At 45.2% G+C, this 22,458-nt stretch overlaps 1 protein-coding gene across 1 annotated transcript in view; it reads right to left on the bottom strand.

Moving 5' to 3' along the window:
* Positions 1-1,928: 1,928 nt before the first annotated feature.
* TMEM132D (transmembrane protein 132D) overlaps positions 1,929-22,458 on the bottom strand; it is a 341,293-nt gene continuing 320,763 nt past the window's right edge. Inside the window, exons 6-9 of the mRNA XM_075568700.1 lie at positions 12,713-12,918; positions 6,264-6,534; positions 5,102-5,293; positions 1,929-4,044 (exon numbers count right to left, since the gene is read on the bottom strand). Of these exons, the coding sequence (XP_075424815.1) occupies positions 2,869-4,044; positions 5,102-5,293; positions 6,264-6,534; positions 12,713-12,918 (1,845 nt within the window). The 3' untranslated portion in view covers positions 1,929-2,868. The remainder of the gene's footprint in view (positions 4,045-5,101; positions 5,294-6,263; positions 6,535-12,712; positions 12,919-22,458) is intronic.

Raw genomic sequence — 22,458 nt, 5'->3', positions numbered from 1 at the left:
ACATAAACATACCACAATAAACTCATACGCTAATTCTAGTAACAGCAACAACAGGAGACTGAGCAAGTTCGTTTCGTCACACAGAGGATTTGTATCCTCCACCTCAAAGGTAAATGTGCTTAAAATAACGTTATCCCTCTTGCCTACTACCATCCCACCTCTCTGCAGAACTCGGATTAGAAGACATTGAGGGCAAGTTGGGCTTGGCATAGAATAAAATAGACGTGGCCGTTAGTCTAGTTGCGAAATAAATGAATATTTCAGGTGGTACCTTTTTTTTAATGTCAACAATTGATATTTTAGGACAAGCTTTCGAGGGTACTTCTCTCTTCCTCGGGTCCCTCGATACTGGTTTAGGCCACGTCCAGACGACGCGCATGGTGCGAACAAAAGGCCATACCTCTATGAGGCAGGCCATAGAGCGCGACCGCGCGCAGACAAACAATTTTGTGAAGGTCTGGTCACGTGTGCGATTCAGCCAATGAGGGTGAACCACTCACGTGACATCACAGCCACGCCTCCCCATCGCTGTGGATCACAGGCCACAGATCACTTGGCCGACAGGCGTGCGAGACACCATGCGCTTCGTTGCGCGCATGCCTACTATATCTGCGGCCTTACACAGATTCCATTCTACAGATGTAGAGTCCACCGTAAATTAAGACCAATGAGCAGAAATCAGAAAGAATGGCGGAGGAGCACAGGAATGGTAAACAGACAGATGTTAACTCATTACTGCTGGATGATTGGGCTAACATTCTCCCCACATGTCTCACTATTCCTTTCAGCCATGTATTGCCCTGACTGTTTATTTGCCGTTCCTCTGCTACCCTACCATGCTTTCTGATTTTCCCATCTCAGATTTCACATCTGCGTTAAACTCATGGAACGTCTATAACATCTGTATTGCCAAACCTGAAGAAGAGTGTAGAACTTCTGAAAGTTTGCCCTAAAATATCAATTGATAGTCCAAATAAAAAAAAACACCTAACACTGAAGTACTCATACATGTTGCATGGGGTAGAACAATATTTGGGAAATGTTGCCAGCCTTAAACTGCAGTGTTTGAGATCTGTGTATGGTTAAGCTGAAGTGCCCCAAGATACAAGCTGGAAATAGTTTTCCTTGTAATGCTGATAACCTCCACGTATCATTTATTAGGACTTGTCTTAAATAAATAAAGCAAGTTCGAAAATGCACAAAACGTTTTTTTTTTGTTGTCATGACTGTATTTTTCTATCATGAATCAGCAATGTCACATAATTGAAGAGCCTGTAATTTGGCCTCTGAGTCCTAAACATGCATTGTCAAATACAGTTTAGCATCTTGCAGACATTACAAGAGTATCAAACGCAATGTTCAAACGCAATTCAATGGCAGGATTTGTTTAAATGGAAGAAAGTCCGAGAATGGAAAGCAAACTTTATTCACAGCTGTCGCGTTTATAAATATATATTTATATATATTACATTTGTACAATCTACAGTACTTTCCAAATTGTATTCCAGTTTATACCTGCAAAGAGAGAGCAATGAAGAATGACATTAACATAATTACTAATATACAAATTAATCATAGCCCTATATTATCAAATATATCATTGAAAATATCCCGGTTAAAAAAAAAATGGGACCGGCTGGATATTTTCTTTGGTAATGGCACGGACTCTTGCAAAACCGCCAGATGGCTTTCACAAATGGAATACAATGTTAAATAGCCAAAATAAAGTGCAACGTCACACATTGATTAACACTTTCCTTTCTTCTTAGACCAAATAACGTCAGTTGCATGTTACATGACAAATAACTGTATATGGAGTGAAACCAGAGAAGGGCGTGTGCCCGGGGTGGAAAACTGTAGTCCTCCAGGGCCACCAACAGGTTAGGTTTTGACGATATCCCTGCTTCAGCACAGGTGGCTCAGTGGAAGACTGCACCACCTGTGCTGAAGCAGGGATATCCTCAAAACCTGACCTGGTGGTGGTCCTTGAGGGCCGGAGCTGCCCACCCCCTGGTTTGCAGGCGATTCAAATACAAAGGGTAATGATGGGTACATTTCCTGGAAATGCTCATGACTTTTTGACACGGGGATCTTGGTCTGGCCACTGTATTTGTTGGTGCTTTAACCCTTTCACCGACAGATGGGTCTGCCATACATTGCCACGCCCCCTCTGGCAGCGAACAGATTAAACCAAGAACATTTTTTTGGCCATGCCAAGAAAATGGCAGCAGAGTAGATTAAAAGCTCTCAAGGGGTGGGGGAAAGCATCAATCATAACTAGAACGACCCAGGCAGCATAACTGTACAATGCATTAAAAAAAAGACCTCGTTCTTTGAAGACTCTGCATTCACACACATTTTACAATTATTATATTAACTGTACAGTACTCTCATATTGTAGGATGTAAACGTATTTGTTTCCGTCAACCCAATGTTGGTGCCTTTGGAGAATGCAACTCAGAGGGCCGGGAAGAGCCTGGTTCTGTATTATCCCGTCAGTGGATTTCATCATAAGGTCTCACGTGGTTGTTCTAAATGAACCTGAACAAACACTGTCCCGCTTTGTAATTGTTGCGTTTACCTCGTCATACACTCTGCAGCATCAGATATTGTAGGCAATGCATGACCTTGTATGAAATACCACAACTCGTTCTCCGGTGCTTTCTTTACAGCCTGCGACAGTTCATAAAAAAAAGTTTACCTTGTGCATTTATTGGTCATTCCATGTTTTCTTAAATGTAATAACTGTCCTCTGCTCTCTGTGTATTCGTACCAGAATACTGGTCACAACATCCAGTAACCAAAGAGAATTCACTTTTTGTGTAACCAGGTAATAAAATGTAACCAAAGAACGTTCTTGAAATCTTGTTAGACATTTTCATGTAACCTCTCCATATAGTTCCTGAGCTCCTTGCATTCCCCCATGTCTATACCTTGACACACCCACTTAATATCATCCTCATTGTTAATTAAAATAGGGTTGACAACAGGACAGCCATCCTCGCACGGGATGGTTGTAAACGTGGTGAATTTGACCCGTTTCCGTTTGGAGGTAGGTGAGGCTGAAGGCTCACTCCTCTGTTCTTTCCCTTCACTGAAGGAAGTCTCTGCACACCTGTACACCTGTCCATTTACAGTTTTGGGATGATTGGCATTGAGAAGATATTTACTCTCTTCGATATTCATCCCTCTGTCTACAGCTACAATGCACTCATCCTGCTGAGATGAGAAGTTAATACTATTTTCCAAAAGCTCTGTCCGGGTAGTGAGCCCAACCCAGTCGTGCGAGTGCGTCATACTCTCCTGCTCATCCACAGGAACTTGTTTGTGCCTATACTTTAATGCAAATGTTACACAATTGATAAGGAAAACGAGTATGGCCAGGCAGAAGACACCCAGCAAAGCATACATTCCAATTTCTAAATCACTTAAGCCTCTGGCATTTTGCACAAGATCATTTTCCTCCATATCTCCGTTGCTACTTGGCAGGTCAACCTGTGCAGGGAAACTGGTAAAATCCATTGGTACATTTGGTAGGTGGCTTTCATCATCCAAAAGGCTCTCTCGTTCTCCTTTCTTATTTAGTTGGGCTCTGTCAGTAGTTGCTTTATTCATGGTCTGAACGTCTCTATCCATAGAAGACGTACCAAAGAATGCACTATCTGGCCTGGTTCCTCCTAGTACAGTCTTCTGCCTTCTATTAATAGCATGGTTCTCTGAACGGTCTCCATGGTTGACACTACTGCTGCTATTCCCATCATTCTGGCCAAACTTAACTTTAATGTTTCCAACGCCTACAATAAGAACACTCTTTCGTTTCGATTTCTGGCATAACTCGCTTATCATCAGTTCCACTTTGACCAGGCCCCCCTGCCCTTTGGCTGTGGCCGAAAAGACCGGCCATTTAGATTTGGAGTCTTGCAAAACAGAGAAAACGTTCTCATCAAAAGATGTAACGCTTAAAGTGAAGTCCTTAGGATCGTAAACATCCAGGGGGATCACGGAGCCGTCGCTAAACTGGATCCAGCAACTGATCTGAACTTCCTGTGTGCAAAAAACAAACACAGAAAGCTCAACAAACATCAACCGATACAAAGAAGAAAATGTTTTTTAGGAAGAACATTTTATACTGCAATAAATTGTAAACTACTAGGAGGTGAAGGACACAAATTCCTATCTGAGACATAAAAACAGTGGTTTAAAATTCTTGGTAATAAAATGTGTTTTTTTTTCTCGGTGGTGCTAAAAAGATGATGGGTCCCTTGAGCGATATGGATTCAAATTTAACAGCAAAATAATAAACTGACTGTCAGAAGACATTACTAGACACTGGCTTAATTTATCGCCGTTGTGTATTTCAATGAAAGAGAATTGCACATTTCTAAAATGCATTCATTTAAGAAATGATAAAGTATCTAGCCTTCAGGTATCGTAGTCACGAACACTCTCCTAAAGCAACGGGTTTGTTCTGCGCTAAGAAATCGGCTTCCGTTTGCTTTAATAACGTCTGCGGGAAAGCAGAAGTTCATTTCAGAAGTGATATAGCAAAAAAGATTGATAAGGAGTTGATCAACATTTGTTTTCTTTCACTCGCAACGCCCCAATAAGTTGGTCTTCACTCTTGTAGAAGTTTGGTTAATGTGTGTTCACGTCATGTAAGGACTATATGAAGGGCTCTTTTTATTTTCTAAGATCCTTAATTTCAATTGTATGTGATGCTGCAGATATAACAGAACTGAAGGGTTTAATAACACGGAACATGCACCATGGACCATGGACTATCACATAATGTTTCAGTATGTTTGGATACTTTGTTTCTATAGAGCAGAGGACCAGGGCTATTGCTCCCTTCCGTCAAATCTCAAAGTGACTCTACCTTACCAAACCCACGTTTTATTTACCAACATTTTTTTGTTTAGGTTGTTTTTTTGCCTGCTATTGTGTTGTGAGGTATGCAGTATACAAACACACCAGCATAACATGTGCACTCTCAAAGTGTCATTCCGTTCAATTACCGAGGTCACTTGCTACACAGTGAATGCAGTTAAGTCAATGACTTCCTTGGAAGGTCGTAATGACCTTATGCTCATGTGAAGCGTACCTGCTTTGGAGAATGAAAGTGTTCTTGTGCAATGGTCGTTGCATAGATCGCCTTGTTGCTTCCTGTGCTGAGCTGGAGCGACAGTGACAGGCCGGTCACCACTTGAATGCCCAGATCTGTGATCGTCACCTTCTCGTCTATGACCATCATGGTTTTCTCTGCTAGAATGGAGTCCGAAAGTGGGGATAAAATCTGAACGGCAATAAGAAGAGTGAGAAACCAGACTGTGAACTGAGCCCTGTAACTAGACGCGTGCGGTGTTGTGCTGGTTATTTTGTGAATGTCCGTGCAAATTTATTGAGAAACTCGCAAACTGGAAAGTATTCCTGTAATTTTTTTATGAAGTGAATCTGGATTAAACCTACAGTGCTGCTGTATTATCTGGTTGATTCATGCAGCTCTATTCGATCACATTAACGTGAACTTCTGCACTATTTTTATTTCCCATAACTGCACGACTACGGAAGCTTTGTGTAAACCTCTGCATCACATGTGGGCTGAGTGAGTAGCTCAGTGGTGAGGACAATGCCTTTGAAGCAGATGAACATAGATTGAAAGGGTCAGCTCTCCGTGTGATCTTGTGGAAGTCACTTTGTCCCCTTGTGTTTAACCCCCTCAGTGCCCTAATGACGTATGCTGTATGTCAAGAAAAGTGCCGCCCCAGAGGCCCTTATGTACACTGTATGTCATTGGCCATTGCTCGCTTTTTAGGGTCTGTACGTGATCGCGTACCACACTGAAGGGTGGGTGGGGGGAAAGGTCATCACACCTAGCCTGACAGCCGGAACCCAGAACTGATCATGTGATCGCTCCGAAGAGCGGTCACTTGATCCGGAAGGCCAGATGGCCATGGAGGTAGCACGACCCTCTGGCACTGAAAGGGCTAAGGCACCGTGAAAAGTAGATTGTAAACTCTAAGCGGAAGACTCATGGTACCTGCAACATGCTACATACAGCCCTGTGCTATATAAAAAATATATATTATCGTTGTGGTACAGATTACGGAATATGAATTAATAAATAAAATCAAGACATCCAAGTAATTTTTATGTAAACATTTGTGTATTGTTTTAAACACGGTCCGGATTCCTATTAATAAGATCTGGGCTCTTCCTGCTTTTATGGGATTGTACGTATCAGCAGAAAGTTCTGATGTATTTACCTGTAACGTTGTCATGCCAACCTCTTGCCCAATCAGAATCTGGCCTTGAAGCTTCACCACTCTGGGCTTGTCCACCTGGATAAATTCCCTAACTAAGTCTGTGATGTCGACTTGCCAGTCGGATCCGAGCAAGTAAGTCAGCTGACCAACAATGTCAGAGGGCTCGGCTATGAACTGGGTGAGGACTCGCAGTATGGCGTGCTGATACTGGAGAGTGCAACCTCTTCCCTTCCTGTCATCATCATCTTCATCGTCACTGTCTCTGGCTGGTCTGGAAGAAGATTCAGGAAACGTCCCATTGTTACAACGTATTACATTGCTAGAAGGCCAAACACATGCTATATAGTAATACATTGGGCACATGGAGCCACAAACACAATGCAAAGAATCACAAGGGGTTAATCCTTAGAGTAAAATAAATAAATAAATAAAAACCTGCTACTCATTCATTAGGGGAATGAGGTATTGAAATGGTTGCAGTGTAGATTGACTATGCCCATCAATAAAACAACGGGGGCATTCAGCTGAATTCTTATGTGTCTGCTGCTAATTAGAATATTTATTCAATGACCCAGTAAAAATAGTATGATTATAATGATGAAGTAACGAAGATGTTTCCCATGGAACTTTAGGGACTAGAACATCAACATTATGGCAAGACTAAAAAAAAAAAAAAACATTACCGGATCGCAGAAAATAATGCTGCAGCTACAAAGCACACCGTCAAGAAGCACCTTCATATAGCAGTAGTGATACCCTAGTAAAGTGTAGTGTAGTTCCGAAACTAGAGTGGTTTATTTTTCCGACCTCCGTTTTACATGATTCAATACATTTTTTTCAACGCGAGTCGCCCTCTCTCCGTTTATTCGCATGGCGGCGCGTCGCAATACTTTTACATTTGGTTTAGTTCTGGAAGACTGCTAAATAGCTCCCGTCACATAGATTGTAAGCTCTTTGGGGCAGGGACACCCTTTGCCTTATGTTCTTATTTAGTGGTTGCTCTCATCACCACTGTTTGTACTTTATTATCCCTGTATTGTAATGTTGTAAAGTGCTGCATACACTGCCGGCACTATATAAATAAAATAATATCTATATATATCTATATATCTATGTAACGCCTGTTCGTGTCTGGTCTGACCCACCCAATCTCACTTTGGCCCCTGTGGACTATCCAGCCCCGTTACATGTTCGTGTCTGTGGTGCACCTGTAGGCAACAGGACTCCTGAGTCTCCCGCTAGATGGTATTGGGGGATGTCAAGGCAGACAGGTAGCTGAGGTAGTGGGTGCTAGTCCTACTTACAGCACGTGCAGCGCCTCCACCTCATCAGGATCTATGCGTATGCAGGTAGATGGTCCTGATGAGGAACTCCTTCTTGGTGGTGAGGGCCCCAGGAGAGTAATTGCAAACTCACACCATGGGGTTCTCGTTGAGCAAGCCATTTTTATTTTGCGTGGTGATAAGGGCCAGCCGCCCCTCACAGTCATTGTCTCAGCCGCACATTGTTCCGTGATTTCCTTTAAAAGGTACGCCCTCCCAATGGAGTGGGATTCCCTCTCCCCGCAGGGAGATCACCCCTGTGGCAGGTCCCTGGACACAGGTGGCCTTCTCTGACTTGATATAGAATGGTGCCACTAGTTACTGCACTAGTGGGCACCGTTGAACTTGCTGCTTCACCGTCACCTTGAACCTCAACCCGCAGCAACCACACGCACTAACTTTAGGCAGTGCAGTGTCTTATATACCTCAGGAAGCAGGCACATCTCTGATGTCACTAACTAGGGACTCAGAGCATGTAGCCACTCCCATCCATACATAGGGCACCTCACCAGGGTGTGAGGACAAACCTCCATGATTACTGCTGGCATTCCTGTAACTTACCAGGTTTTTACTGCCAGCAGGAGAGATGACTGAAGACATTGTTATGCATGGCTACATACTCCCCCTGGTGAATCCCCACCGTCCCGGCTGGGACCTAAATTTGGTGTACCTTTCTCCAGGAAACACTGCAAAAGGAACACACATCAAAAGTCATAACAATGCTTTTCATCCAAAATTAGAAATATAACACAGCGCTCACTGACCAGTAGGGGCGCTCAAGATTTTTTTTCCCAGACCTCAGTTGCTGGCTCCCTAATAATAGTGCCGAGGATCTGGATCTTTATTCTCTGCCCGCCATGTCGGTCACTGTTACACTATACTCCCTAGGCAAGCCACGCTCCCCTCTATACACCACCTTATGCATATAGATGCTGCGCCCAATACTCCAGACTCGCATTAACTGGGATATTCGTTCCTCTGCTTGGGGCCCCGTAATGGCACCTCCCTTGGCCACCATGTAGTACTCAATATCCTCCCTGACCCACCCATCCCGGCGATCCTCTATCTCCTGCATGAGGGGTTCGGGAACATATGGATATTCTAGCCCATGAGTACGTTTATATTTAGCTATAATGGCCCGTTCTGCTCGGCAGGCCCTTGTCAGCTTAGCACTGCCCATTCTCCTGGCAACACCCATGACAGGGGTTCATCGGGATCCACCGGATCATACAACCCATCTGGACCCCGGGGTTCTATAAATCCACGCCCAATCCTAAACCATCTATCCTGGATTTCCCTGAGATGATCCTCCTCCGTAAACTCCCATTTAGCCCACCAATGATCTATCACCCCCTCCCGATCTATGATGAACCGGGTTTAATCAAGCCAGGGCACATATCCTTCAAATAAGAGAGCCCACCATCGGGTTTCCCTGACTTCCTCTAATGATACTTCCTCTAGCTCTCCCTCTTCTGGCCCACCTCCGGAAGATATGCACGACGTACACTCGGACGGTACTTGATTGTCCGAACCCTTTTTCTGGCTCCCCATAGTATCGCTCACATTACTGGGACAGTCACTGGACACCGACACCTGTCGTGTAATCCTCCCTCCTCCCACTGACCCATCATCAGAGGTCCCATAGTCCAGGCTCCCAGTCCGTTCATCGGAAGCGACCCGTGACTCCCCTGACATCCCTAAACTAGAAGATGACCCAAAATGGAAAATGAATGGGGCTGGAACTTTAACTAGGGCCTGGGGTCTAGCTAGGACTGGGGTTTGAGGATAGGGCCGCACAGTCGGTATCCACGGGGCTAGGACCCGCTCTTCTCTGCTACCTGGTCGGGTTCCGCTGCAGGGACTCCCCGTCTCTCCGGTCTCACGACTCCTCGATCGCTGCGTTGATCGCCCGCTCTTCTTGGACTTGGGCGTCCGACCTCCACTGCTCGAGCGACGGGCACGATCATCTCTTTCGCCACTCCACCGGAAGTGATGTCCGGGCACGCATGTGTTCCGCTGCCATCATGGGTTGGGACCTCTTCATCCACCACGATATCCGGCAACGCCTTTTTCCATTATGGCGCCGCCTGGGCCTGGCCCTTTCCTTCCTCCGCCCCCACCTTGGAAGCCCGGGGCAAGCATGGACTCTGCTTACCACTCCGGTGCGTTGGAGTGGACCTGCCGCCATCAGATCCGCTGGTCACCACGGCCGTGGGACTTCGCCGTGGTATGGGCGACACTCGTCTCCGTTCTTCGCCGACACCAGTAAGTGGCACTCTTTTACTTGTACTGCTGCTATGGTACGCCGGCGGTCGGGTCGTAACGGCAATAATGCTGAGGGACTCCTCGTCCAAGGACTCCAATTTGGCATTTGGCCGGGGCATTCCGCCTGGTGATTTGCGGCGCGGCCCCCTCTTATCACCGCGTCGGTGACCGGTTTTCTCGGTCGGCTCTGTTTTGATGGCCGGAGCTGGTCCCTGTTCACCGGGACTCGTAGCCTCCCTCCATAGCGCACCAGGAAGTTCCGCAGCCAGCATAGCGGCATCTTCCGCCGCCTCTACTGCCTGAATTGGCACAAATGTGGGCATGGGCCATAAATATTGTAGGCCACACTAGGCGCATCGTGCAGTGGAGCTCACCGCTCCGCCCGGCAGTCGACACTGCAGGCATAGGCATGCTACTGTCTCTACGCCCTCTACTCAGAGGATCAGGAAGCCTCCTGGAGCCGAGTAGGGATGAGTAGTTATCAAAGGCCCTTGTTCTTGTTTGCAAGCCATAGTCACCAATGGAGGTGCTCGCACTAGTGGTCTGTACGGCTTGCTGGTTCCTCGCAACTGAAGGGCATGGGCTGGGTCGCCAACCCTTCCTCCAGCTTTCTCCATCCGCATCCGCCAAGACAGGAAACCACTCCCCCTGGTTGAAACTTGGGGGATATCTCGTAGACTTGTAGGCTGGCCCAGCACAGGGGCGGAACTAGTCACAGTCCATGTGGGCGCGGCTCCAGCTTTCGCGCCATACCCCCCAACGGGGCGGGGTCTCTCCGTTGGCGCCACTCCTGGCCAACTCTCTGCAGATTGAGCTTTTGCAATATTCTCTGCAACTGGCCCACGCGGTTGTTTCCCAGGGACGCGGGACCCGCCATTTTGGATTGCACTGTCACTCGGATTCATTTTTGAGGTAGCATTCGATTGTTTGTTTGTTAAATAACAAGGAAGTCCATTACGTGCCTCCCATTTCACGATACTGTCCCCTTCACTATCCCCAGGGTCAGTTCTCCAAGGTTCGAAGCAGGCCATACACGGCACCACCACTGTTTTCACACCATTCCACAACAGGCTCACAAAAGTCTCCTCTGTAGCTGGCTCCTCTTCCTCACACATCACAACATATTCGTTCTCTCCCTCGGCCTCCGTCAGTCATATTTGAGCTTCCACACCGCGCGGATTTTCCATTCAGGCGGGCGCCGTTCGATTACTGTGTCTTGAATTATTGTACATGGAGCTCCACTCTGCGGGGCAGCTGCCACACCGATACAATAAAAATGCCTTGTGCACCACCTTGTGTACCTAATGTAGATCTGACTCGTGTTTGCACTACCTCAGGCTAGGCTCACTCTTTCTGTGTCTGCTGTATCTCCTTCCTCCCAGCCTGTGCTCCCTGCGTCAAGTGGTCTGGAATGGACTAGAATACTCTGGTTTGTCCATGCAATACTTTGGCGTCTACCTACTGTTGCTAGTCTAGCGCAGACCCTCTCCAGGATTCCTGCTCTAAGTTACCAGTTTATCCCTTTAAGGCCTCCTACCACTAGCACTACCTCAAGGGACTCGGACAGCTATAACCCGGCTCCAGACCTAAGAATCCCAGGGCGTCTATGCCTTCCGTGTCTTCCGCGGCCTCCCTTGACTACCCCTGGCTCCTTCCCACGCTACACAAAGTGGCAGCAGACACTCTTCCCGTTCCTGGTGAGCCTAGCAAAAGCCTATCCTGTTGACAGGTATCTCAGCAGCGCCTCCAACTGTAACGCCTGTTCGTGTCTGGTCTGACCCACCCAATCTCACTTTGGCCCCTGTAGTCTATCCAGCCCCGTTACATGTTCGTGTCTATGGTGCACCTGTAGGCAACAGGACTCCTGAGTCTCCCGCTTGATGGTATTGGGGGATGTCAAGGCAGACAGGTAGATGAGGTAGTGGGTGCGAGTCCTACTTACATTACGTGCAGCGCCTCCACCTCATCAGGATCTAAGCATATGCAGGTAGATGGTCCTGATGAGGAACTCCTTCTTGGTGGTGAGGGCGCCAGGAGAGTAATTGCAGACTCACATCATGGGGTTCTCGTTGAGCAAGCCATTTTTATTGTGCATAGTGATAAGGGCCAGTCGCCCGTCACAGCCATTGTCTCAGCCGGACATTGTTCCGTGATTCCCTTTAAAAGGTATGCCCTCCCAATGGAGTGGGATTCCCTCTCCCCACAGGGAGATCACCCCTGTGGCAGGTCCCTGGACACAGTTGGCCTTCTCTGACTTGATATAGAATGGTGCCACTAGTTACTGCACTAGTGGGCACCGTTGAACTTGCTGCTTCACCGTCACCTTGAACCCCAACCCGCAGCAACCACACGCACTAACTTTAGGCAGTGCAGTGCCTTATATACCTCAGGAAGCAGGCACATCTCTGATGTCACTAACTAGGGACTCAGAGCATGTAGCCACTCCCATCCATACATAGGGCACCTCACCAGGGTGTGAGGGCAAACCTCCATGATTACTGCTGGCATTCCTGTAACTTACCAGATTTTTACTGCCAGCAGGAGAGATGACTGTAGACATTGTTATGCATGGCTACATCTATATATATCTATATACATACACACACATACAGTATATGTTTGCTTTTCCAGAAAATAAACTTTTGAGGTCTACAAAGACACTGGGTAATATTGCGCTTCTCCCCAAACATGAACTATTTCTCTAAAACCCCTTTTAGATGTACCCCTGGATAGGCCCGATTAGGAAGAAATCTCACAATGTCAGATAAAAGTCATTTTTAGTCAAACAAAACCTCATACAGTGAAAGTATCAAATGTGGAGCGAGTCACTGAAGTTGAAAACAGGAAAATACAATACTGTACCTCTTGTTGGACATAATTGGGACCCTCCAACCTTTGATCTGATTTAATTCAGTATCAGACACGTCTATCTGCAGAGGGAGCCGAGGGACCCAGACGGTCATCTCTAGCGAGGCTTTCAAATGCTGGTAAGTGAAATGAACAATGGCATTCACTTTTCCTTTCATTTCCTTCCCATTCACAAAGACATAGTCACATCGATCAGAGACCTGCAAGGTGAACAAAGAGAACAGTCTCACCTCCTGAAAACTACCCATCCTACAGAACACTGCCACATTCTGTCCGGACTAACTATGGGGTCTGTCACGTACGCACAGCACACCTGTGAGCACGTGACCTGCATATGGGATAAACGTTAATACACAGCTACCTAGCTGGCAAACCTTTCACCTTCTGCAAAGTTCACTCGAATTAACAATATCTCCCCTCACTCCGTCCCTATATACCGCCTGACAGCACACTTGTGAGCACGTGACTTAGATATGGAACCAGGGTTAATACACACGGCTACTCTAGCCAACTCGCCTTTCTCCTGCGCAAGGTATTTTCAGTGAGTTCATATTAACCCCTTACTCGATTTGCAATCATATCTATCTGCTTCCACCACCAAATAAATATGTTAAAATATGTAATTATATATATTTGCCAGGGTCTCAGGTCCCTGTTTATTAAAGAAAAAAACAATGCACTTAACACACAAAAATCTGTTGTAGCAAAATGTGTACGAAAATGTAAATACTCTCTCCAGGGCATGCAACAGTTCATTCAGAGCCCAAAGCATCACTTATTAAAGATTGTTTTAATATATGAAAATACAGTGCTTTAGATTACAGAAATGATAAAGTGATTATTACAAGAACATACACTTATAATAAATGCAGAACAGTTTCTTAAAATAAAAGGATAAAATAAACAGAAATCCCTATACAGTACGTGACCATATGTCAAAGGTCCTGTCCCAGAGAGGTCACTGGAGTAGAAGAGAATTCACGTATCTGATAACAAAACACTCTGTTTAATTCTGATTTTTTTATTAAAACATGCCAACATTTATGCCCAGACCTTCTTGCATTGAAACACACTTAAGGCTGAGGTCCTGGTGTCGGCGCTGCACACGCACCTTCCAGGCTGGCGGCGCGTGCCGCTGAGATCCCCAGTCTGCGTTGAGCTGCAGGGGGAAAGACGGGGGCATGTGATGGGGGGCGCGGCCATGACGTCACCCAGCAGGTTCGCCGTCATTGGCTGAACCACCGGGACAGATATGCCCCATCATGGCTGCACCCCCCCGACATGGCCCCTTCCCTACAGACCACTGATAGTGGCTGTAGTCTCTGCACGCGCCACCATGCCGCCAGGCGCGCGTGCGGCAGGGAGGACTGGGGCCGTAGACTTAGGCAGGGAGTGCAAACAGAAGGGAGGAGAGAGTACAAAGATAAGCAGGGCATGATGGAGGAGAGAGTAAGGTGGTGAAGAAGGGATAAGAGACAGGGATAACAGGGAGGGGTGAAAACAAAGAGTAATGTTTCAATAACAACCTTTAAGATCTGCTAGATCGGCGTATGTTACGCCGAGTTCAGCTAGTGTGTGTGTAGACATATACATGTATATATATATATATGCTTCATTATTGACCTAATGATGTACTAATTTAAGTTAATGCATTAAGTGCTAACGGGTATCTTCAAAACTCAATAAAGCAGTGCTAAGAGCTGTTTTTGGTCAAACAGGGCATTGCGTTAACTATAACGGACATTAGTGCTAATGAGATGCTAAATAAGTGTTGCCACCAATAACACATTCACCGAGCTCCCGTTCAAGTATAACGAATGGATTTAACGTTACATTAGTTAGGTCCTAGCTAAACTTGCCGTTACTCACATCGAGATGCTGACATAGGTCTTTTACAGGCTCTGGATGAGTGTAAGAGCACAGTTAGGTCTGATTTAACTAACATATTACTTGCTGGGTTCTCTCTCTCTCTCTGGTCTTCTCTTTCTAACTTTAATTAAACACCTATTCGGGGGTCTGCATGGGAGTAATGCCACCTCTGGGTAAGACAGGCTTGACGCCAGGTTATTTGAAGCAAACGCAAAGCAGTGCTAACTTCATGGCATTAACCCTTTGCTAATGAGAGGACTAACAGACTTTTCTTTTTTTTTGCGTACAATTAGCTTTGTGGATTTGCGTTATCCTCCGGGAAACCAATGTCCCTTAATGATTTTGATAATGGACCGTTATGAGCCCTGAGTTTATGGAGCTCTGTGGGTCTGGTCGTAGATTGCAAAAGAAGCACATAGCAGTTATTTAGGAGAACATCTGCATAAAACACAATTTACACTCGGCCATTTTCAAAGCTTGTCTGATGACTCCCAAAGTGTCAGTTTTCCAGCTGTCACCCATACACAGAGACGTGTGAAACTTTTGCACAAGTTTGGGAAACTGGCAAATTGTAGACTTTTGATGCTCTCGACATTTTTCAGCATTTGCCACTCTTCACCTGGAGTGTTTGTCTCCGAGAATATATTTTGCATAAATACAGCAGAGAGAGTACCAAACTGTGAGACCTTCGGACATCCCTCTGCCCATGAGCCGCCTTTTAAGGGACCCGTATAAAATATTTACCTTCTGTAAATATAATTCCAATGTTCTTGCCTTTGACATCTTAAAAGACAATTGACCACAATACCTTTTGCAACAGCTGCTGGTTGGATGAATGTAATCACTAGGTAGCGGCAGAGTTTGGATTAGACACAGATTAAATACATATCATTGGTATTAAATCCAAAATGTGAGGAGGGGGGGGGGGGGTAGCATACAAGAGAATACATTTAATTTCCTTTTTGGGCACAAAGAACTTTCAAAGACGCATTGCAAAGATTGTCTTTGGGTTAACAACATTGAAAATTAAGAGTCAACCTTGGCACTTGGGATATTTGAAATGGCATCAGTATAAAAGCATTAAGTTATAACCGGGAAAGTTTTGGACGGAGTTCAGAAAGCCTTTGTTGTCATTCTGCTAATCGGTTTTAGGAGCAGGTGGGCGGAGGAAGGGTGTACGGAAAGGGGAAACTTTCTCTTTCTGCTGCCGGCTTCCTTTGTATGGGGTCGTGAGTGGGAATGAAACACTGGATAATACAGCCAATAATTCTGATTGTGGGAAGTTACTTATTTTAAGGTATCAAACAAACCAACAAGTTCTGTTGTAAAAACAATGCAAGCGCCCCCCCTAAAAAAGCCTACATTTCTTAAGTCCCTGGTATAGTGACTATTTTATTTGCATCAGTGTTTCATTAGTGTCTTGAACACCTGCTCTAGTAACTGAACTTCTAGTGAGATCTGGAGGCTTCAGTAGAGGGGCAAAATGACCACGGGCCCGCCTTCCTCCACCCTCCTCCATTGGGCTCATGTGGTTAAATTCTGGGTCTGGACAGGGGGCTGAGGTGCTACTTACATGGCTTAAAGTGGGGCCTGTGGTGGTAGGTGGCTTTTTTGCCATTGTCAAATTCTTAGCGGGCTTATCATTCATGTTCAAGATTATGAGCTGAGAGGACATCACAAAGATATTTATAGTTAAGAGAATGATAGGATGGATGAGAGTGCAGGCACTTGGGGTTGGTAGGCAGCCAGTCATTATGTGGGAGTTGTTGGTAGTGTCCTCTTCAATGTTTTTTTTCTGGTTTCAAAGCAAGTTTGTTCATGACTTTTATTCTGGCTCTTTTCAGTGCATTAAGTCCCACTGGTCCCAAATTTCAAACTGGCTTTGGGTGGCCTCCTCCTTGGTGAGGTATTAATCCTCTCCTGCTCTCCTGGACCGCTGTGATGTCATTGGTGTGCTGAAGATCCCCACAGTTGCACTGGTGGGGGAGATCCCCTACTCTGCAGGTGAACTGGAGGGAAAACACCCAGGGGCTGAACAGGGGGGTCTGCAGTGGAGTGGTACAGGGGAGGGCTAAACAAGACCATGTACCACTTTGTTAGAGGCGTTGGTGGTTTGGTTGTCCGGCATATTGACTTAGAAGGACAAGAAGAGGGCTTGTTCAGGCAGGACAGAATTCACGGTTCAGGTATGGGTACAGACATTTTCAACATGGGTTTGCAGGACGTGCTGTAGGAGGAGATTTGTTTAGTGGAGGGCTTAGGCTAGTCTACGGGTTTTTAAATAGCCCTGCCTTGGAGGACTCGGTTTCTTAGGTGCCAGACTAAGTTCTGTGGCATTTATGTGGTTTGGCTATGGTTATTTGGGTGGGAGGTTAGGGGGGGGGGATGTTATGCCCTGTGCTTTGGCTGTGGGCTTACTAGTGTTACAATGGGAATAAGTTCATGTTATTTGCTCTTCGGTCAGCAACAGAGGTCACAAGTCATGGGCTTCCGACACAGCAACGGCCAATCTGGCAAGGGTTCAAGTTATGGTTTTGGTTTGGGATATAAACATCTACAGCTTTTACTTAAAAGTTTAGGAATTAAACTGTGATTGTAACACAGGCACATCAGTATATGCAATGGTAAAAAAAAAAATTGGTACCATGAATAAACATGAAAGGATCTTAATTAGTGGCTTATGTTTCCATTCTCAGATAAATACACGTAGATAGCACCAATAAGATATTCAGCCTAGCACATAAGGATGCGTTGCACATCGCAGCCGGCTCAGGGGCTTGGCCTTCCTCATTAATCAGGCCAAACACAGGCCCGGCCTTCTCATTATTTAGGCCACGCGCTGGTGCTGATTAAAAATCTTTACAGGAAGAAAATGTTTATCACTCAGTAAATCTGCTGGCAGCCTCACAGCTAGATACTTAATAAATGTCTGATACTAAAATGTACATTCATCAGCTGGGAGGACTTTGGATTTACTAGGACTTGCGGGATGGCTGATTATGAGAAAACGTCTCCCCTGTCTCTTCTTGCTAGCCTGTGTTCCAGGAGAGTTTTATATCGGGGATTCTAATCTTAATGCACGCTATGTAGGGCAGTAATCCTCTTCTGTACAAGCTTTATTTATAATGTATATTTCAACTGGGTGCCTTACAACGCGGGCAGGCTTTCAAGATATTTGCTGGTTTTTAACATTGCATGGAAAAGTGCATCTTTTAGCTCTACGCATAAGCATAGTTACTTAGCAGAATAACAGTTCCATTAAAGCAGCCCACATAGATTAGCCAAGCTAGGCAAGAAAGTATATTTTAATAGCAGTGTGTTTTAGATCAGAAAGACTCTTCGGTATTGAAATGAAAATCTGCAGTGGGAAACATAGAAGATAAAAGGTCTCCTAAAGATATACCGTATTTGTGCTTATTCCAATGTCGTTATGTGCTCAGTGCTCTCCAAACGATGTCCTTGTAAAATGTGGCTAATGCATTTATAAAACACCTAAAGCAACGGACGGGCTGCGGTATTTATAGTAAGATGGTGCATGATCAACAACATAAGACTGATCAGGGAAGACAGAAAAGCCTTAACATGTTCAGTTTAGAGCAGCGGGGCTGAACCAGGGGTACATGTGCCCTCAGGGGCTACGTGAAGCCTCATCAGGGGGTACGTGAGATATATTTCATGCATTGTCGAACGCAGGTTGACAGAGCCTAAAAAAAAGTCTTGACCATTTGAAATTTGCTGTAAAACACGCATGCGCTCAGAAACCAGATTACTGCTCTTTCTCCCTACTCCGTACGCCTCAACCTCGCACCGGTGGCGGCTCCACACAGGTCACACTATACAGTACATCTGCTTTTATGGTGACAAACACTTGACTAGAGAAAGAAAAGTGCCTATTTTCAGAAATGCCCTCAAATGGGCCAAATGCAATGTAATCTAGTGAGACATAGTCTAGATAAGAATGAAGTGATAGTGAAAAGAGTCCTAAAACGTAACTTTTAATACATGATGAAAAAGATAAGTGTACAGCACTGCCACGAAGGGAGGTGTACCTGGAGATAGTATAAATGTATATAGATATAGCAATACAAATACAAATATATACAAAACAACGTGGTTTCTGCAAATGCAAACAATGATGTGCAATTCAACAAAAGTTATATAAGGCAGTGGCTGCCAGAAAAAGGTCCTCTGTTCAACCAAATCTGATAAAGTACAGGTGGGAAAAAGATGTCTGGGGCGTCACCTCTGTAGGGTGTGGTTATATGACCACTATAAATAAGTGATAAGGAACCAATTCAAACCATAAGGTGATCCATATGCATAGAAACCAGTGTCCTGGATCCAGCAAGCTCCGCAGGTGGTGGGATCCGTTGAAGATCAGGACATGTGGAGAAAGGCAGAAAAAGACATACATAGTGTAATGCTGAATGACTAAGACATTTATCTTGAACCAAATATCTACTATAAATATTTAAGCTATAGACTGAGTGATGGGAAAATGGCAAGCAGAATTGTGCTAGACTGATAAGGACTGCTAAGTGAAAAAGATATACATTTATTAAAAACAACACGATAGATGAAATTCGAACAAATCGGATTACAGGTTGGTCATCTCCAAGTAAAATTGGAATCCTACTTACGACAAGTAGGTATAATACAGGCAAGTAGCATGTGGGGCGTGCCAGAATACTGCAGGTGTCCGCTCTAGTCTCTCGCGGCTACTGGTGTCTGCTCTGATCACTCGCGGCTGGTGTTGTTTGCTCTGGTCTCTTGCGGCTACTGGCGTCTGCTCCAGTCTCTCGCGGTGGCTGCTGGTGTCACCGTCGGATGACGTATTAATGTCTTGAGACCGAGCGTCCGCTGCAAAAGGGTTCTCGTGAGCTGCTGACAGACAGAGTGGGCGTCTCGGACTCGTCTGCGCAAGTACGTTTCCTGGTGGGGTTCCCAACAAGTATGAGTTGAGGAACAAAGCCGAGTATCTGGCGTTTGTATGTTTGTCCAGAAGACGGACATCCAGGCATCTGCTACGTATGGGCGATGTGACCTTTGACCCTACGCATTTCGCAACCGACGGCGCTTCTTCAGGGGTATATGAAAGAGGAGGGGCTAGTCCCACTACTTAAATAGTCAATCCTATTAACCCTTCACATGGCCGATATACATATTTGTAACTAATAATAATATGGGTACACCGATTATCAGCATAGACTGCTGGGCATGAATATAATATTGATATATGTATATAAACTACACATAGAAATATGACACAGCTGGAATGTTATACATGAAGATAGAAATAGAAACACATGATAAACACAATAGTATGAACAGCAATCACAACAATCTAATCTATGACAATTACAGCAAGTATATACATTGGAGTGTATATATATATATATATATATATATGCAAATATAGCTGCATGCTCATCTGCATGTCTTAGGCAGGTCTGCAACCCCACCTTTCCCCATTATCACCCAGCATACAGCACTTCCACTGCAGCAAGGGATTCTGGGAAATGACATGCAAATGAGCACACAGTGTCACTTTTTGCCTCAATAACCAAAAAGTGACACTGTGTGCTCATTTGCATGTCATTTCCCAGAATCCCTTGCTGCAGTGGAAGTGCTGTATGCTGGGTGATAATGGGGAAAGGTGGGGTTGCAGACCTGCCTAAGACATGCAGATGAGCATACAGCTATATTTGCATATTTGCTTTCCTGTGGAGGGTTTTTGTCACTTTTTTTACTCACCATAACTTAACTCAGTATTATATATATATATATATATATATATATATATATATATATATATATAACTTTAATACATAACATAAAATAATATGTGTGGGGCGGGGGGGAGGGGAATTCACACTGTAAAAAGATTAAAATTGCCCAGCAGCGTTCCTGGGAGGGGGTTATATGTACATATGGGGTTGAAATCCCAACCATAGGCAAAAAGTGAACTAATCACTTAGGTACACCTGGCCAGGAAGGCAGATAGTTAAAGGCATCCCCAGCAATCTTGTATGAGTATGTTGACGTTTTTATAATGCCGATCACACGTTGTTTGACAAAAAAAAACTGAAGTCCCTGTTGAAAGGGGGGGGGGGGTACATGAAGTGTCACTCTGAGACCAAGGGGTACGTGAAGTCTCATGCTGAGATCAGGGGGAACGTTGACTGAAAAAGGTTCAGAACTGCTGGCTTGGAGACTAGAAGGGAGAGGGAGATATGATAGAAACGGTCACAGATATAAAGGGTTAATATTGACAGCTTAGAGGAGAGGGGGCTATGAGAGACATTGTCACATACATAAAGGGTAAATATGTACAGCTGAGAGGAGAGAAGAGAGAAGGAGCTATGATAGTCACATATATAAAGGGATGTATTGTATGTCTTTATTTATATAGCGCCATAAATGTGCAAAGCGCTTCACAGTAGTAATACATATCATATAAATAACAAATAATATAAATAACAGATAATATAAATAACAGATCATGGGAAGAAGTGCTTCAGACATAAAAGTAACATTAAGGAAGAGGAGTCCCTGCTCCGAGGAGCTTACAGTCTAATTGGTAGGTAGGGAGAACGTACAGAGACAGTAGGAGGGAGTTCTAGTAAGTGCGTCTGCAGGGGGCCAAGCTTTATGTATCATGTGTCCATGATTATCCAGTGCTATTCATATGTTTCTTTAAGCAAGTGTGTCTTAAGGTGGGTCTTAAAGGTGGATAGAGAGGGTGCTAGTTGGGTATTGAGGGGAAGGGCATTCCAGAGGTGAGGGTTAATATATACATTTTAGAGTAGAGAAGGGAGATGGGGATATAATATAAACTGTCACATATACAAAGGGTTAATATGTGCAGCTTTGAAGGGAGAAGGAGAAATGATAGAAACGTCGTTTTTAACTATGTATATACAGTATATATATGTAACGGTGTTTCTGGCCCGGCCTGACCCACCCAATCTCACATTGGCCCCTGTGGTCTAACCGGACCCCATTACAGTGTGAATATGCCTGATGGTGCACCTGCTGGCTACAGGACTCCTGAGTCTCCCGCATGATGGTGTGTGGGGAGAACCCGTCAGACAGGCAGCTGAGGTAGTGTGCTGAGTCTCACCTAGTTCCAGTGCAGCGCCTCCACCTCACCAGGGTCCCTGCGTCTGCATGGGGATGATCCTGGCGAGGAACTCCTCCGTGGTGCTCCTCTCTGTACACTCATTCTTGATAGATACACGAGAGGGTTTCTGGCTGAACTCATCTTTATTGACACGGCAGGGCAACTGCCCTCCACAAGGAGTATCTTCAGCCACTCATCTCGCCAGTGCTCCCTTTAGTTAGGTATGTCACCTAGATCAGGGATTCACTTATTCCCGCAGGAATCACTGTCCTGTGCCAGGTCCCTGGACACAGCCTCCCATGGAGTTACTATAACATAACTGACACTCTGATAGAACTTGAACTCCTTCCTCAGCTCTGACAAGAGCTGGAACTCCTTTCTCAGCAGAACAACTAACTTCCCAGCAACTTTCCAGCAACTAACTTTTAGACACAGTGCTGTGCCTTATGTAAGCTTCTGAGGCTGACACATCTCTGACATCACTAACCATGGAGTCAGAGCATGTGACCAGTCCCAGCCATACACAGAGCACCCCACCAGGGTGTGAGGGGAAACCTCCATAATTACTGCTGGCATGCCCACACTTACCAGGCCTTACTGCCAGCAGGAGAGATGACTGTAGGCATTTTACATGACCGCTACATTCTCCCCCTGGTGAATCCCATCGCCCTCGCTGGGACCTAAATTTGCATACCTCTTTCCAGGAAGCACTGCAACACAAAACATAATTAACATCACACAAATTTTC

This window comes from Ascaphus truei, chromosome 13 (genome assembly GCF_040206685.1).
Source record: "Ascaphus truei isolate aAscTru1 chromosome 13, aAscTru1.hap1, whole genome shotgun sequence".
NCBI lineage: Eukaryota > Metazoa > Chordata > Amphibia > Anura > Ascaphidae > Ascaphus > Ascaphus truei.
The sequence above is the reverse complement of the archived record's forward strand: the minus strand, read 5'-3'. Positions and strand labels throughout refer to the sequence as shown.